The 12,916-nt window shown below is 47.7% G+C and overlaps 1 protein-coding gene across 2 annotated transcripts in view; it reads right to left on the bottom strand.

Moving 5' to 3' along the window:
• Positions 1-2,758: 2,758 nt before the first annotated feature.
• The window catches only part of ds (dachsous cadherin-related 1), a 77,973-nt gene continuing 67,815 nt past the window's right edge, over positions 2,759-12,916 (bottom strand). For both annotated transcript variants that reach the window (XM_084601998.1, XM_084601999.1), the window contains exons 24-25: positions 11,521-11,692; positions 2,759-5,975 (exon numbers count right to left, since the gene is read on the bottom strand). In XM_084601998.1, the coding sequence (XP_084458124.1) occupies positions 4,022-5,975; positions 11,521-11,692 (2,126 nt within the window). In that variant the 3' untranslated portion in view covers positions 2,759-4,021. The remainder of the gene's footprint in view (positions 5,976-11,520; positions 11,693-12,916) is intronic.

Below are 12,916 nucleotides of genomic sequence, written 5' to 3'. Positions count from 1 at the left end.
GTCGCGCCATCTCTTCGCTAATGACACAACTACACCACTACACCCATGGCCTCCAAAATCGCCCAGCGCGGGGTGATCTCGGAGGTCATGCTACACCAAAAAGATTGATACTCCTCCGACCATAAAGTTAATACACATACACACAAAACAAAAATGCCGCATTAACTTTTATTACCATAAATTATTGTTTAATCAATTTGCGCAAGTAGCGCGAAATTCAACGACGGCTTCAGGCACTTCAGGTGCGAGGCATGGACAGGTAGGCGTGGGTAGCGTGGGGTGGTACCTGCGGGGTTTTTGATCGCACCAGAGGCACCAGAGGCTCAGAGACAAGTTGTTCAAGGGAGGGAACGCTCGGAAGGCTGGCGTCCCCCAACTGGCATCTTACGGTGTGCGGGTGTTTGGCCGTTTGGGTAAACTTCTCAAGATCCGAGCACGACTATCGCTAAATAATAGTAGCTTTATTTGCATTCGTTCAAGCGTTGTCCTGGAAGGCATGCGAGTCGAAGACAGAAATGCCATTTGCCAGTGCTGCGGAGGGAAGCCCACCAGTCGATCAGCGTCAAAATTTAACCCAGGCCGATGTGCCGCAGCTGATCATCTTGCGGGTTACACCGTATGATGGTCCATGATTGCGAGATCGTTGTATTCAACTAACAGCAAGACGCTGGACAATCTCAAGCTAGTAGTAAGTAGGGTCGCCAGGCGAAGGCACACTGTTCAAGTTCTGGAAGGGGAGGTGAGGACGCGGAACGTCTCTTGGCCACAAAAACAAGATGTGCATTGCAATCTAAATATTTTTTTTTATAAACATCTTCAGGCACCTCCCCAAAATATGCTTCAATTTATTCAAAACCAAGCTGAGTATGCTTTTAATTATTCATGAGCATGCGCACACATTTTTTGTATAGTAGAAAAGAAATTAGGCTGTCTTGCCATGACATATATGGGTAACTTGGATGTGCAACAACAGCAATGGAAGATAACAATGTGAGCAATAAATGCTTTATTGCTTGTGCTGACTTTTCCTCTGTTCTTGGCACTGTTGTAGTTTAAAGTCCAAGTGTATGTAATGGTTGCAGTGTAGGTGTTCAGACACAGCATGCGGCAGCGACTCACCTTGTAGAGGCCGTTCATTGAGGATTCTGATGTCCAATATTACTTGGAATGTCTCACGCCTGATCACTATACCCCTGTAACCTGGCATGAAAAAGCACTCACGGATGGTGGCAATTGATATGCCACTTGCACTATACCAAACTGCCAGCAATGCGCAATTTTCATCAGTGCTGCTGCCAAGACATCTAATGAAGACAAAAATCTTTTTTTGTTCATCACTGGCTGCATTGAAGTGTTGCTTATAGGTGTTGAAATAGCATTCCTGAATGAAAAGAAATTTTAGCTCATAACCCATATTTTTTTACATTGATACTCTGCATGTGAACCTCTCCTCCTCTGCCCTTTCCCACATTCCACTAGTTGAAAACAAACCATCAGCATGTACAGCCTTTGTCAAAAGTTTAGAGCCCAGAGGGTTTGATTTCAAGTCGTATATTATGACTTCTTTAACAATCGTGGAAGTTCTAGCCATTGGAGAGGGTGGGACGAAAAATCTTCTTGCCTTCAGCAAGTTTGGAAACCTGGGAATGCATTACGAGCTACATAGTATGGCTCAGAAGTAGAACCCCTGGGGCTCTAAACTTTTGACAAAGGGTGTACCTGCATACATCTACCACTTCATAAGCATAGTTGCCACCTTGTAAAAGCAGAATGTGCTTGCGAGCCTCAAACAGTTTTCTGCGCAGACGGTAAGCTTTAGTGCACTCTTCCAGATGGCATCACATTTTTTGAAGATTTGCTATTGTCACACACTGCCTGACACTGCCAAACATTGCAAACACCACTCAACATAGTGCAAAGGTTAGGTTGTTACTTAAAGCAATGAATAGTGGTACAATGGCAGCACAATACCTTTCATTACCAAGCTCTCAAATTGAAAGTAGAGTGAGGAGGAAGCCCCTGTTTCAAGTTTAGAACTACCTTTTACATTTTTTATATGCCTCTTCTAGCTCAAGAGTTGGAAATCTTTTTCAATTAGCATGCTTATATCAAGAATAACTGATCCCAGTTTACATCATCAGCACACACCTGAGCTTCTCAAGTAGCTGGCGGAAAAAAAAGGCAGCAGGAGCCACAGGCGTGCGAGCTATGTAAATTATGAGAGAAAAGGTGGTGGAGAGCTGCTTGCAACGCAAGGGGAGACCAAAATGTATATTTTTGTCTATTCGCGTACCAGGCCATGCCCTCAAACATTGCACTCTTTGCAAACAGAAAGACGTCTACTACTTTGAGCGAATTTCATTGTCAGGCTCTATTTAAGTATCAAAGGAAAGGTTCATGTATACTTGATCTTTCTGAGCCCGCAGTTGGTGAGCGGATGTGCTGCAACAGCAACAAAGGAGAAACCTTGGCAGAGTGCCTTCACAATTTTAGGCATACTACTGACTGCACAATTATTTATCTCCTCTTTCACCTCTTCCTTCATCCCTTATTATGCCCTTTTCTCCCTTCTAGCCAATCACTATCATCGACGTCCATACACAGACACCAATGAAAAAGGGGCAAGGAAAGCAGAATAGCAACGCAGTGCATTGTGGGACTCTGTAGTCCTAGTCCCTCTGCTGTTCTTTGCCAGTGTCAAGCCAACTTTCCCAAGCGCCTACTTCAAGTGCACATGAAGACATACCAAAGGAAACTAGCCAACTTTATTTTTTACTGCACCACGAAGGGTACCGATGTGCTCAGGGCACACGAGCCGCACTTATGAGGTAGTTCCAAGCGGCCTCTGGGGGCAACATAACAAGCACATATTTACAAAGTAGTGTCCAGCCAAAAGTTTGTACACAAGAAAAAAATTGCACTCTTCTAATACAGGTCTAGGAAGATGAAGAAGGCACAAAATGCTGAGTGATACTGAGGCCCTGTAAAAATGGCCTGCCAAAACCCCATCTGCATCACAGCTCTCATATGGCAGTTGGCACTGAAGTATACAGCAATGACAATGGTCACAATAGGAATCTGCAAAAGTTTCTGGCTTATCACTTGCACCTATTGGCAGTGGCACTGTCATCACAGAGATGTACACAGTGTAAATTAGTTACAACTTTTGAAGAAGAATCTGATATCAGTAAGCCATACTCCCATCCTTTCCCACTGAATGCAAAAAATGAAACATAAATTAAGACAAGAATTACGGGCTGTGATTAGCACACAAGCTGAAGGACTCGCTGTTGATGACTATACAGCCTGAATGGTGTAATAGTTACATACTATCACACAGTGGCTCTATTAGATCAGTAGCTATGTTGTGGCTACCATAATGGACGCCAAAGAAGTTTCCAGCACTTCCGGTTTAGGCTGAACAAGCTCTCTATAGAGAGCATTTTATACTGTGAGTCCGCAGTCATAGTGCTATTTCTAAAAGTGCCAACAAAAACTCTAACGTTGTGACCAATCTGACACCACAGAACTTACCAACACTGGAAACTTAATGGAAGTGAAACACATGAAAGGGATGTAGTTTCTGAGAAACAAGCCACGAACGCATCTTGTGAGAGTTTAAAATAATGGCAGTGGCAAATGGTGGCCTGCGCTTTCAACAATGAGATTTGTTAGCTCACATGCATTATGAACTCGTATGAGCTCCTCACATAAGTTAAGTTTAGACATACCTGTGCACATCTTACAGCACATGAACATAAAAAACCCTATGAAATGAATGTACACAAAAGGATGTCCTCACAACCGGGAACACAGGCATAACACTTTCACATGGTTGTGGCAACCGTAAAAGTAGACATCACTTCACATAACAAATTCAGTCTTCTTTGCTGCTATTTGTTTCTCGTGTAAGTCCAGTAAAGATGTGTCCCAGAAAAATATGGCTCAAAACAATGAGGTCAAATTTTTACAAAAGCACACCTCACTGTGGGAAACACCATCGATGGCACAATATGGAAGTTTATGAGTCGGGTGGCGTACGGCGTAAACAGGGCAGTGGCGAAGGTGACCTTGAGGCAAGGGGCAGCAATGCAGGTGAGAAGGAGGGTGACAGGGCAGCAGCATAGCTGTCATCCACTGCACCCCCAACAGGGGAACGAGGCGGAGCACCCCCGGCATGCACATCATCTTTCAGCCTGGCAATTTCAGCAAAAACATGTGCCAATGGCTGGTACTGGGGACCCCAGTCAAGTAGGTAGTCCCAGTTGTATGAGCCGGCCAATTCCTCCTCACTGTGCACGATGGAGCTGAGAGAGCCAGTCATAGATGGTTCCCCTAGGCTTTCAGCTGGTTCATCTAGCTTGGCATATAGCAGGCTAGACAGGTCTTCATCATCAGCCGGTGCACTGGGTGCCTTGGCCCATGAGTCAATAGGCGCCGCAGGGTCGATGCCCAGCCTGGCTAAGTACTCGTGAGTGTTCCGCACGGACAAGTCGGAGCCGCTGTCGCCCTGAGGTCGCAAGCCTTCGTTGATCATGCGAATCTCTTCGTCCTCGTCCTCGGCTGAGCCACGACCACTAGACTGCTCAGAAACCTCGGAAGTGTGCATAGCACCCGCTGCATCATCGGGCCGCTCGTAGAAGGCTGGAAACGGGTCTCGTCGCAAGTCGACCGTGTCAAACGACGTGTCTAAACTGGGCTCGGCAGGTCGCTTAGACTGCAGTCGGCCGCGCAACAGTGCAACAGCTGCAGCCAGTGCAGCCACTGCTGCTAGGGCCAGTAACAGCAGTGCCAAAGCCCAGGCAGGAAGACCGCGAGATGCCGATGCAGCAGCGGGTGTCGCCGGTGCTTCCTCCAAACTGACTCCAGCAGTGGCCAGTAAGGATCCACGGCGACCCGAGCTGGCGACCAGCTCTAGGCGGCTGCCGCCACCCCCGGGCCACGGGGAACGTACGGATAATGTGCCGGAGGATGCATTGACACGAAAATGGGCACTTCCACCACGGATCTGATAAAGCACTCGGCCATCTGGGCCGCGGTCCCGATCGTGTGCGTGCACGCGTCCCACCACGTGTCCCACAGGGGCACCCAGAGGCACAGCAAAACGGTACTCTTCTTGCTCAAATACTGGTGCAAACTCGTCGCGGCTGAGTACGTGCACGTGCACGCGAGCCGTGGCCCAACGACCGCCAGCGTCAGTGGCACGGATAGTGAGCTGGAAGTGAGGTTGTGCTTCGTAGTCAAACACAGTAGCTGATGTGAGGCCACCCGTGGTAGTGTCCACGACGGCCAGTTGAGTGCCTTCAACGAGCGAGTAGTTGAGCCGGCCGAATGGTCCCCGGTCAGCGTCCACAGCTCGTGCCACAAGAAGTGCACTGCCCACGGGTGCACCTTCCTCTACTGAAGCCACATATTCGGGCAGTGGGAACCGTGGTGCGTTGTCATTCTCATCTTGTAGCCGCACCAGCACACTGGCCAGTGCTGCCCTGCTGCTGTCCGTAGCACGTACTACGAGACGCATCTCTGGAATGGCATCGTAATCTAGTGCCGAGGCCACGACCAAGTCGCCAGCAACGTCGAGCCGGAAGCAGCCAAGCCTATTTCCCGAACTGATGGTATAACGAAGTCCCGGAGATGAAGGCCCGAGACGGAGCAGTGTATGGCCCAGTGGCGCTGCCTCTGAGACCATTGCCTCGTAGTGGCTCTGGGTAAATGTTGGTGGCCCTCGGCCTTCAACGTTGACAAGCAGCTGTGCTGTAGCATTGCGCGGTGGGCGGCCGCGATCAGTGGCCACAACACGTAGCGCGTATCGAGCTCGTGGCTCTAATGGCCGTGCCAGCACCAAAGAGCCACGACTAAGTGCAAACCGCCCACCACCTGTGTCCAGGAGGCGGTATTCAACGCGCCCGTCCAGGTCGCTGGCTGACACACGCAGGAGTGTTGAGCCTGGAAGTGTGTCTTCTGGTACGCTGGCTCTGTAAAATGCACAGAAAGTTCCACTTTCAATTCTAGGTTAAACCTTGCTTGAAGGTTTAACAAAATGCTGGTGCCTTGTGGTAAAGATACCAGGTGGTTGAAATTTCCCAGAGCCCTCCACTATAGCCTGAATTGTTTAGGATATTAAAGCCCATTCACCAAACAAACCATAATTTTATGTGTGCGATTATGCAACCACTGACTACACATTTCCACTTGGTTGACTGAATCGTAACTTCTAATTTGTAAACAGGCTTTAGCGAAAAAATCAAATCGAGTGTGTTAGTATATGGTTTTGCCAGAAGCCTTAATGTGATTCTTGGCAGCAAGCAGTTGTGATAAGCAGCAGGCAAGACCACTTTTGGCAATGCTTACCAAGAGGGGGGGGGGGGGGGGGGGGGGGGGTAACATTGCTGTTGTCAATGTTCCCATGCACATTTCTCTTAGTGAAATTTCATTTGCATAAATTATAGCTGAAGTTTGTGCAGGCTTCCTTATTTGATTGTATACCATTTCACATATAGAGTGCAGATCTACTTATGCAAGTAATGCACCCACAAAAGCATATCACTCCACCGTGCGCAACTCATACTCTTTGGGTGTCTCTCATAGCCAGAGTTACTTTGGGACTTTGTTGGAAGTTAAACCCCCCTCACACGGAGCGGTATAAAATGTCATGCTCAGCATTGCAAATTATACAAAAGGCATTCAGGTATTCAGACATTTAGTTGTTGAAACCTCAGACTGAAGTTGTTTTCACATTTTTACAGACTGTGAACTTAAGGCTTGTATGAAGTCAAAGAGAGTAGGCACGCCAGCAAGGTATCACTCCATCACAAGTTACTCGTCTTTCTTGGTGTAATAAAGAAGTAATTACCCTTTGAATTTCGGGGAGGGGCAAGTCAAAACAAGAGGTGCAACAAAATGCAGGTCGTTCCCAGCAACAATACTTATGTTCTGCTACAATGAAGGCTGCTTGCCTATGCTTTTTTGGATGTATGGCAAACTACTTTTTGGGTATGGACGTAGCCAGTGCAAGGAGGTGTACTGCATATATATGAAAGAGAACATCACTGCAATGAGAGAAAAACCTTTCTTTTTTTAACCACATTCTTTTAGCCCAAACTCATGGTTCTTGCTCAATGCTTCAAATCAGCAATGATTATGGGACACTTTCATGCATACCTGGCATCATCACTAACGTCAGGGTGGTTATGATGTTGTGATGCCCATGAGGACACGTCAAGTTAAGTTCTCCTCAGTAAAAGTGGCAATATTATAAAATGTAGGCTTTTGAAAAAAATGCCTTATACCATTATGCTTTCCCATCATGGTGCTTCTGACCAGCATGGCTGTTTGTGCTTTTGCAATGTGCACGTTTGGTATGTGTGATGCAATGAACAAGCTCCAAACCATCTGTGCAAAGTGCATTCAGATGGCTTGTTACTGCAGTGACATCACAAGATTCGTTATGCCAATGACGTCAAAACCACTCATGCCTCAAGTGACTCACTACTCATGTGTGCACTCGTGTGTGTTTGAAAGAATTTAAAGGCTAAAATTAATCTCTATATATTTGCTGCTTGCCGTGCTGCAAAGTGTCGGAACATGCAAAGGTAAGTAAGCAATAGATGCATTTTCCCCGCCGCGTGTAAAAAGTGGCGAACACCTCATAAATGTCACTGCCCACACAGCATCTCAACAAAGCACGTAGCATGCCATGCATCGTCCCATTTATATTATATTTCATTTGCACTGCAGGTCGTATTTTGTACGAGCATCACAAAGCAGAGTAGAGACCCGATCTTTCAGTGACATACAGTCGAACCCGGTTATATCGAACCCGGATATATCGAATTTTGGTTATATCGAACTCACGAAATATCCCCTTGAAAACCCCATGTAAAAGTATAGGAAAGCCGCGTCATATATCGAACTCAATTTCACCAGTCGTTCGATATATCGAACTCCGCACCACGCACTGGAAAGTGTGCCTTCCCCAAAGACGATCGCATCATCCTTGGCCATTTGCCGCGTGACGTTTTCAAGCCACGCGCGGAAGGAATGAGAGGGGACAGTTCGGCGACAGCTGGTCTGGGCAGCGCCGCACCCATTCCCCAAGGGCTCGCGCATCTGCAGTTGTCGTTTCCCGCTGTTACGTTTCTCCACCGAGAAGTGGGACAGCTGACGCGGCCACTGCATAGCAACAGGCAGAACCGCGAGCGGATCGGCCATTTCGACGCCGTTCATCGGCCGCGCAACGCTTCCTCCCGCGGGCAAGACTCGACGTGTTCCTGCCACGCGCCAAATGTGTGTGCGTGTGTGTGTGCAAACGCCGGCCAAGCCTGGAGCTCGTAAGACAGGGCGCCACCCTCGCCCGTCTGCAGGAGGTGGAGGGGATGAGGTCGGACCATCTGCGATTGAGTCATTCGTCGTGAACCAACATGTTTGGCTCTCCTTTTCCTGTGAGGGTTTACCCTTTCCCTGTGAACGGGAAAACCTATAAAAAGCAGCGGCCGACTCCGCTGGGAGAGAGACTACTTTGACGCGCCGTTGGCTTGGCACGACGCTAGACACCAGCTGTGTGAGAGTGTCTGTAATCTCTCCGGGTCAGCTTCACTGCCCGTTTCTTCCTGATGTTACAGTAAAGGTTGTTTCGTTAAAAGACGCCTCGTCTTTGCTGGCACCTTTGATGCCGTCCGCCGTCCACGGAGCCGCCAGGCCAACGCTACCGAGGGGCCGCGCGCCGCAGCGGTACGCTATCCAAGCCCACGCGACCCCAAACCTAACACCGCGCGCCAACACATGACGCTTGCAAGCCATGTGCGTGGGTGTGTCCATTCTTTTGCCGAGCTATCTCTCTCCTTCAGCACGCGCAACGCATGCGCCAAGCCAGCTCAGCCAGTTTTCAGACAGACGTCGGACGCTTTCTCCAGCGTGTGTTGCGAACCCTCTACGTGCGGCAGCGTGACGGCGGACGTGGCTATGCCGCCTGCGGATGTTAAGAAGCGCCAGCTCTTTTTATTTCTTTCTTTTTTTTTTTTTTTTCGAGAGTCATTCTTTCCTATCGTTGGGCTGTACGCGCGGCGTAGCGTAAGATATGGCGGCTGCGGACGTTAAAAAGCGGAAGGGATTTTTTCCTTTTTTTTTGAGGGGATGTTTATTTTATATTTTTTTATCGTTTATCCTTGCATGATGAATCAGCGAAAGCACGCGATCAGCTGCTGCGATCATGATGCCGGCACCAAGCGCGGCGTGGCTCGTGCAATCAAGCCATCACGGGCACTCTGCCAAGTTCGCTCCCCGCCACCGCAGGAGCTATAAAAAGATAAACGCGCCCTGACGTTATCGCTGCGCAGCATCTTGGCACGCTGCCAATGAGCTGTGGATGAGACGACCGAAACGGACTGACCCGCGCCATCGACATGCAAGCGATTTCCTGCCGCCGCAGCGACACAGAAACCTTGTTTTGAGCTGTCGCGGTGGCTCGAGCGGCGAGAGGGACGCAGTTCCAACAAGTTTGAAAATTTTCGCTCTGTCGCTGCCGCTCGTCGCTAGCCTTAACTCATTTTTTTTTTTTAAATTCTCGGGCGCAAAAGTGGAGGGTGGGTTCATTATGCGAGTGGGTTAATTACGCGACAAATACGGTATCGTTTTTTCGCATCGTAAGTGCCGTCGCAAGCCGATTTCTGTATATCGAATTATCGATATATCGAACTATTTCGCGATCCCCTTCGAGTTCGATATATCCGGGTTCGACTGTAGTACAATTAGCGATGACATAGCACAAGCAGATTTGTAGAAAAAGTGATATCAACTCTCAGCGACTGCATGCATCGAAATGGAGCAAGAAAAGAAAACTGGAGCCGGACGTAGCAATAGCAAACTATTCTCCCACAATCCTGTGCTACCTTCAGAAACGCACCTGTTACTACATTTAATTTGTTGAAGACTGTACACTATTCGTTGCAAGAAGTGAGAAAGTAAAAAGTCTTTTGAGCCAGAAAATACAGTGTTCTGCAATTTTATCGGAAATGTTTTGAAAAATTCTCCTGCCTCAACTGGATGCACGTTTGCAGTGAAACAGTGCAGAAAGCTTACGTGTTGTTGACCCTTTTGTTGCATAGTAAGTCTTACAGTGGTGATTACCTGGTTTGGCCCCTCATGATGAGAAACCAGAATTGTCTGTGACGAGACTGAAGAAGCGAAAGACGCGAACTCCAATTTTCTGACAAAGAGCAATGGTGGCGCCACCTAGCATCATTAGGGAAACATGCCACACATGCTTGGGTGCTTTAGAATCGCAGTGCTTTACTCCAACGACGCCAGATGGCGCCCCAACTGCCTCATCATGTGTTGCCGAATCAGGGAAACACTATGGTCAAATTTACTATGTAGCAAAACGGTCAACAATGTGCAAGCATTGTGCGCAGCTTCAGTCTAAATTAGCCACCGGTTAGGGCGGGAGAGTTTTTCAAAATGGTTCCGATAAAGTTGCAGAACACTGCATATAGCTTCCAAACATTGTCGCCATTTTTCTTTCTGCAGTTTTCTTGATTATTTGCCTTGGAAAATGGTATTGTTACTGCTTAGTGTTAGCGAGGCTGTTTTATATATGCCACTGCCAAGTGCTATACGCGTCTGCAGCCGATGCAAACTGATCAACGTGGCACTGCTGCCGTTTTTCTCGGCGTCATCGGTGCATCTTTTCAGCTTCCATATATTGTTGCCATTTTTCTTTGCGCAGTTTTCTTTACTTGTTTAGCATACCTGCCAACCTGGCAAAATAAAAAATAGATATTTATTTGCGTGATTGGGGGAGGTGCACTTTAAAGCTTTGACCAATGAATCCAAATCTAAGCATCCTAAACATACACATAAGCAGCAACAATGAAATTCGAGCCGCAGTGGTATGGGCTGAGACATCTGCAGGCCAAATGCTATATACGTCCGCAGCCAACGTAAACTGATCAACGCAGTGCCACTGCTGTTTTTCTCGGCGCCATCGGCGCATCACGCATCATTTCAGCTTTTAATAAGAGACCATTACTAGCCCCTGTATAAGAAATGTCGCCATGACTGCTGTTGGCCGTGATGATTCCGAAAGATGAGCTACTCTGCTGGCATGGGCATAGCGCAGCTCGGTAACACGAGGCATGCGGCCGCACACGATACACAGTGGTCAGATGGCGTGATATTTGGGCAAAGATGCGGCAACGACCTTTCAATGTCAAGCGCGCTGAGAGGCCGCCCTTTGGCTAAGATCGAAGGCGAAGCCAGCGAAGCTTCCACATATTCTGCAATTGCACCGGCTGCCGACTAATTTTCCACCACCTACAAGAAAAAAAACACCACACTACCACCGGTCAAAACCGGGGCAGCATTCTTATGCGGGCAGAGGCCACTAATAGCAAGATTTAGCACAGTGATCATACCATTGGAAAGTTTGGTCAAAAGTCGGAAGTCTTCCGAACAAATCGGAAGGGTTGGCAGGTATCACTGTGTCCTCCCCAGAATAAAAGTGCTGGAAAAACAAAGAATTACCTGTACACTGTCTCCAAAAACTTGGGAGCACTTTGGTTGATGTCAGCCAGATGGATGCGCAGTGGAATGACACTTGACTTTGCCGGGTGACCGCTGTCCGTGGCCCGCACGAGCAGCTGCACCACGGACTGTGCTGGATCCCATTCAAGGCTTCGGTTGGTGTACACCGTGCCTGCACCCACGTTGCACCAAAAATTCAGCTTTCTGTAAGCTAGTGGAGACTATCTGACGTGACTGCATTACTTCTAGTACCAATGCGTCTATCTCTCTCTTATCGTCTCTTCATGCAATTTTTTTCAGTTACAAAACTTTTTTATATCTAGTGGAAACACCTCTTAGGCATGAGGACGTGACTATGAATACAATCAAGTTTGATTTCATCTGAAAATCAAAGTCTTGCATGAACTTAGTGCCACTTTTTGCTGTTTCTGTCTTTTAAAAGGCAATAAATGATAAATGCACGTGGCAGTCAAGGGCTGCAAGACCGCACACGCTGCACCTCCACTTGCCTCCGCTGCCTCATGCTTTGCGCTGCACAGTGCTGGGAATGTTCGTCCGTTTCCTCCTCTTCCCTATTTCTTGGTGCAATGTTACTCTCCCTTACTATCTGAATGAACTGCGCTGCCTCCTTTCCATGTTTGTAGACAGCTTTAAGTTTTTTTTTCCTGACTCCAAGGCCGTTGTAAAGTAGGCTTCTCCTAAATGCTACTGAGCCTGGTGGTAAAGCCACTTGAAAGGACACTGTGTTATTTTTGTTTGGAAATAGAAATAATTCTTTTTCTCGCGATTCTAGGTAGTGCGCGGGCGGCGATGTCATATCGTGGGAGTCGTCGCAGCGGCCAGACACACTTCACTATAACCGATTTTTACCAAAAATATCTTTACTATAAAGGGGGGAAAATGTACCGTTGTCTATGGAAGATGAACTGGGACTGTTTCACTTTACTATATCCGAGTTTTTACTATATCCGCGTTTGCTGTAGTGGAGTGCTTTAAAACAAGCAGTATGTTGAGCTCACACTGAAGCCAGTTTCCTGAAACAACTGGCCAGAGGCAGTCGCTTCTGTTTGCTTTCTCTTGCGGGTTCTCTCCTCACTAAGTTCTTGCGATCACAGTTGCTCGGGAAAACAGAGCGTTCTTGCTTCGTACCACGCATGTGTTGGTTTGAGGTAGGGCCTGCAACTGCATCATGCAGTCCGCCACTGGCAACATGATGCAGCACAGACATGACGAAATCACGACTCCGGGCCAAATACAACCTAATATACTATCGCTTTCAAACGAAACATGGGAAATGGCGAAGTTCGCCATACTGAAAGTGTTACTTTGCAAACAAATTTTTAAGTTCGCAAATTTTTGGGACTTTTTTTTTTATTCAGGCCACATTTCAAGTCCC

The sequence above is a fragment of the Amblyomma maculatum genome, chromosome 4, assembly GCF_055883805.1.
Source record: "Amblyomma maculatum isolate TAMU_Amacu chromosome 4, ASM5588380v1, whole genome shotgun sequence".
NCBI classification, from domain to species: Eukaryota; Metazoa; Arthropoda; class Arachnida; order Ixodida; family Ixodidae; genus Amblyomma; species Amblyomma maculatum.
This window is presented reverse-complemented; position numbering and strand designations above follow the sequence as displayed.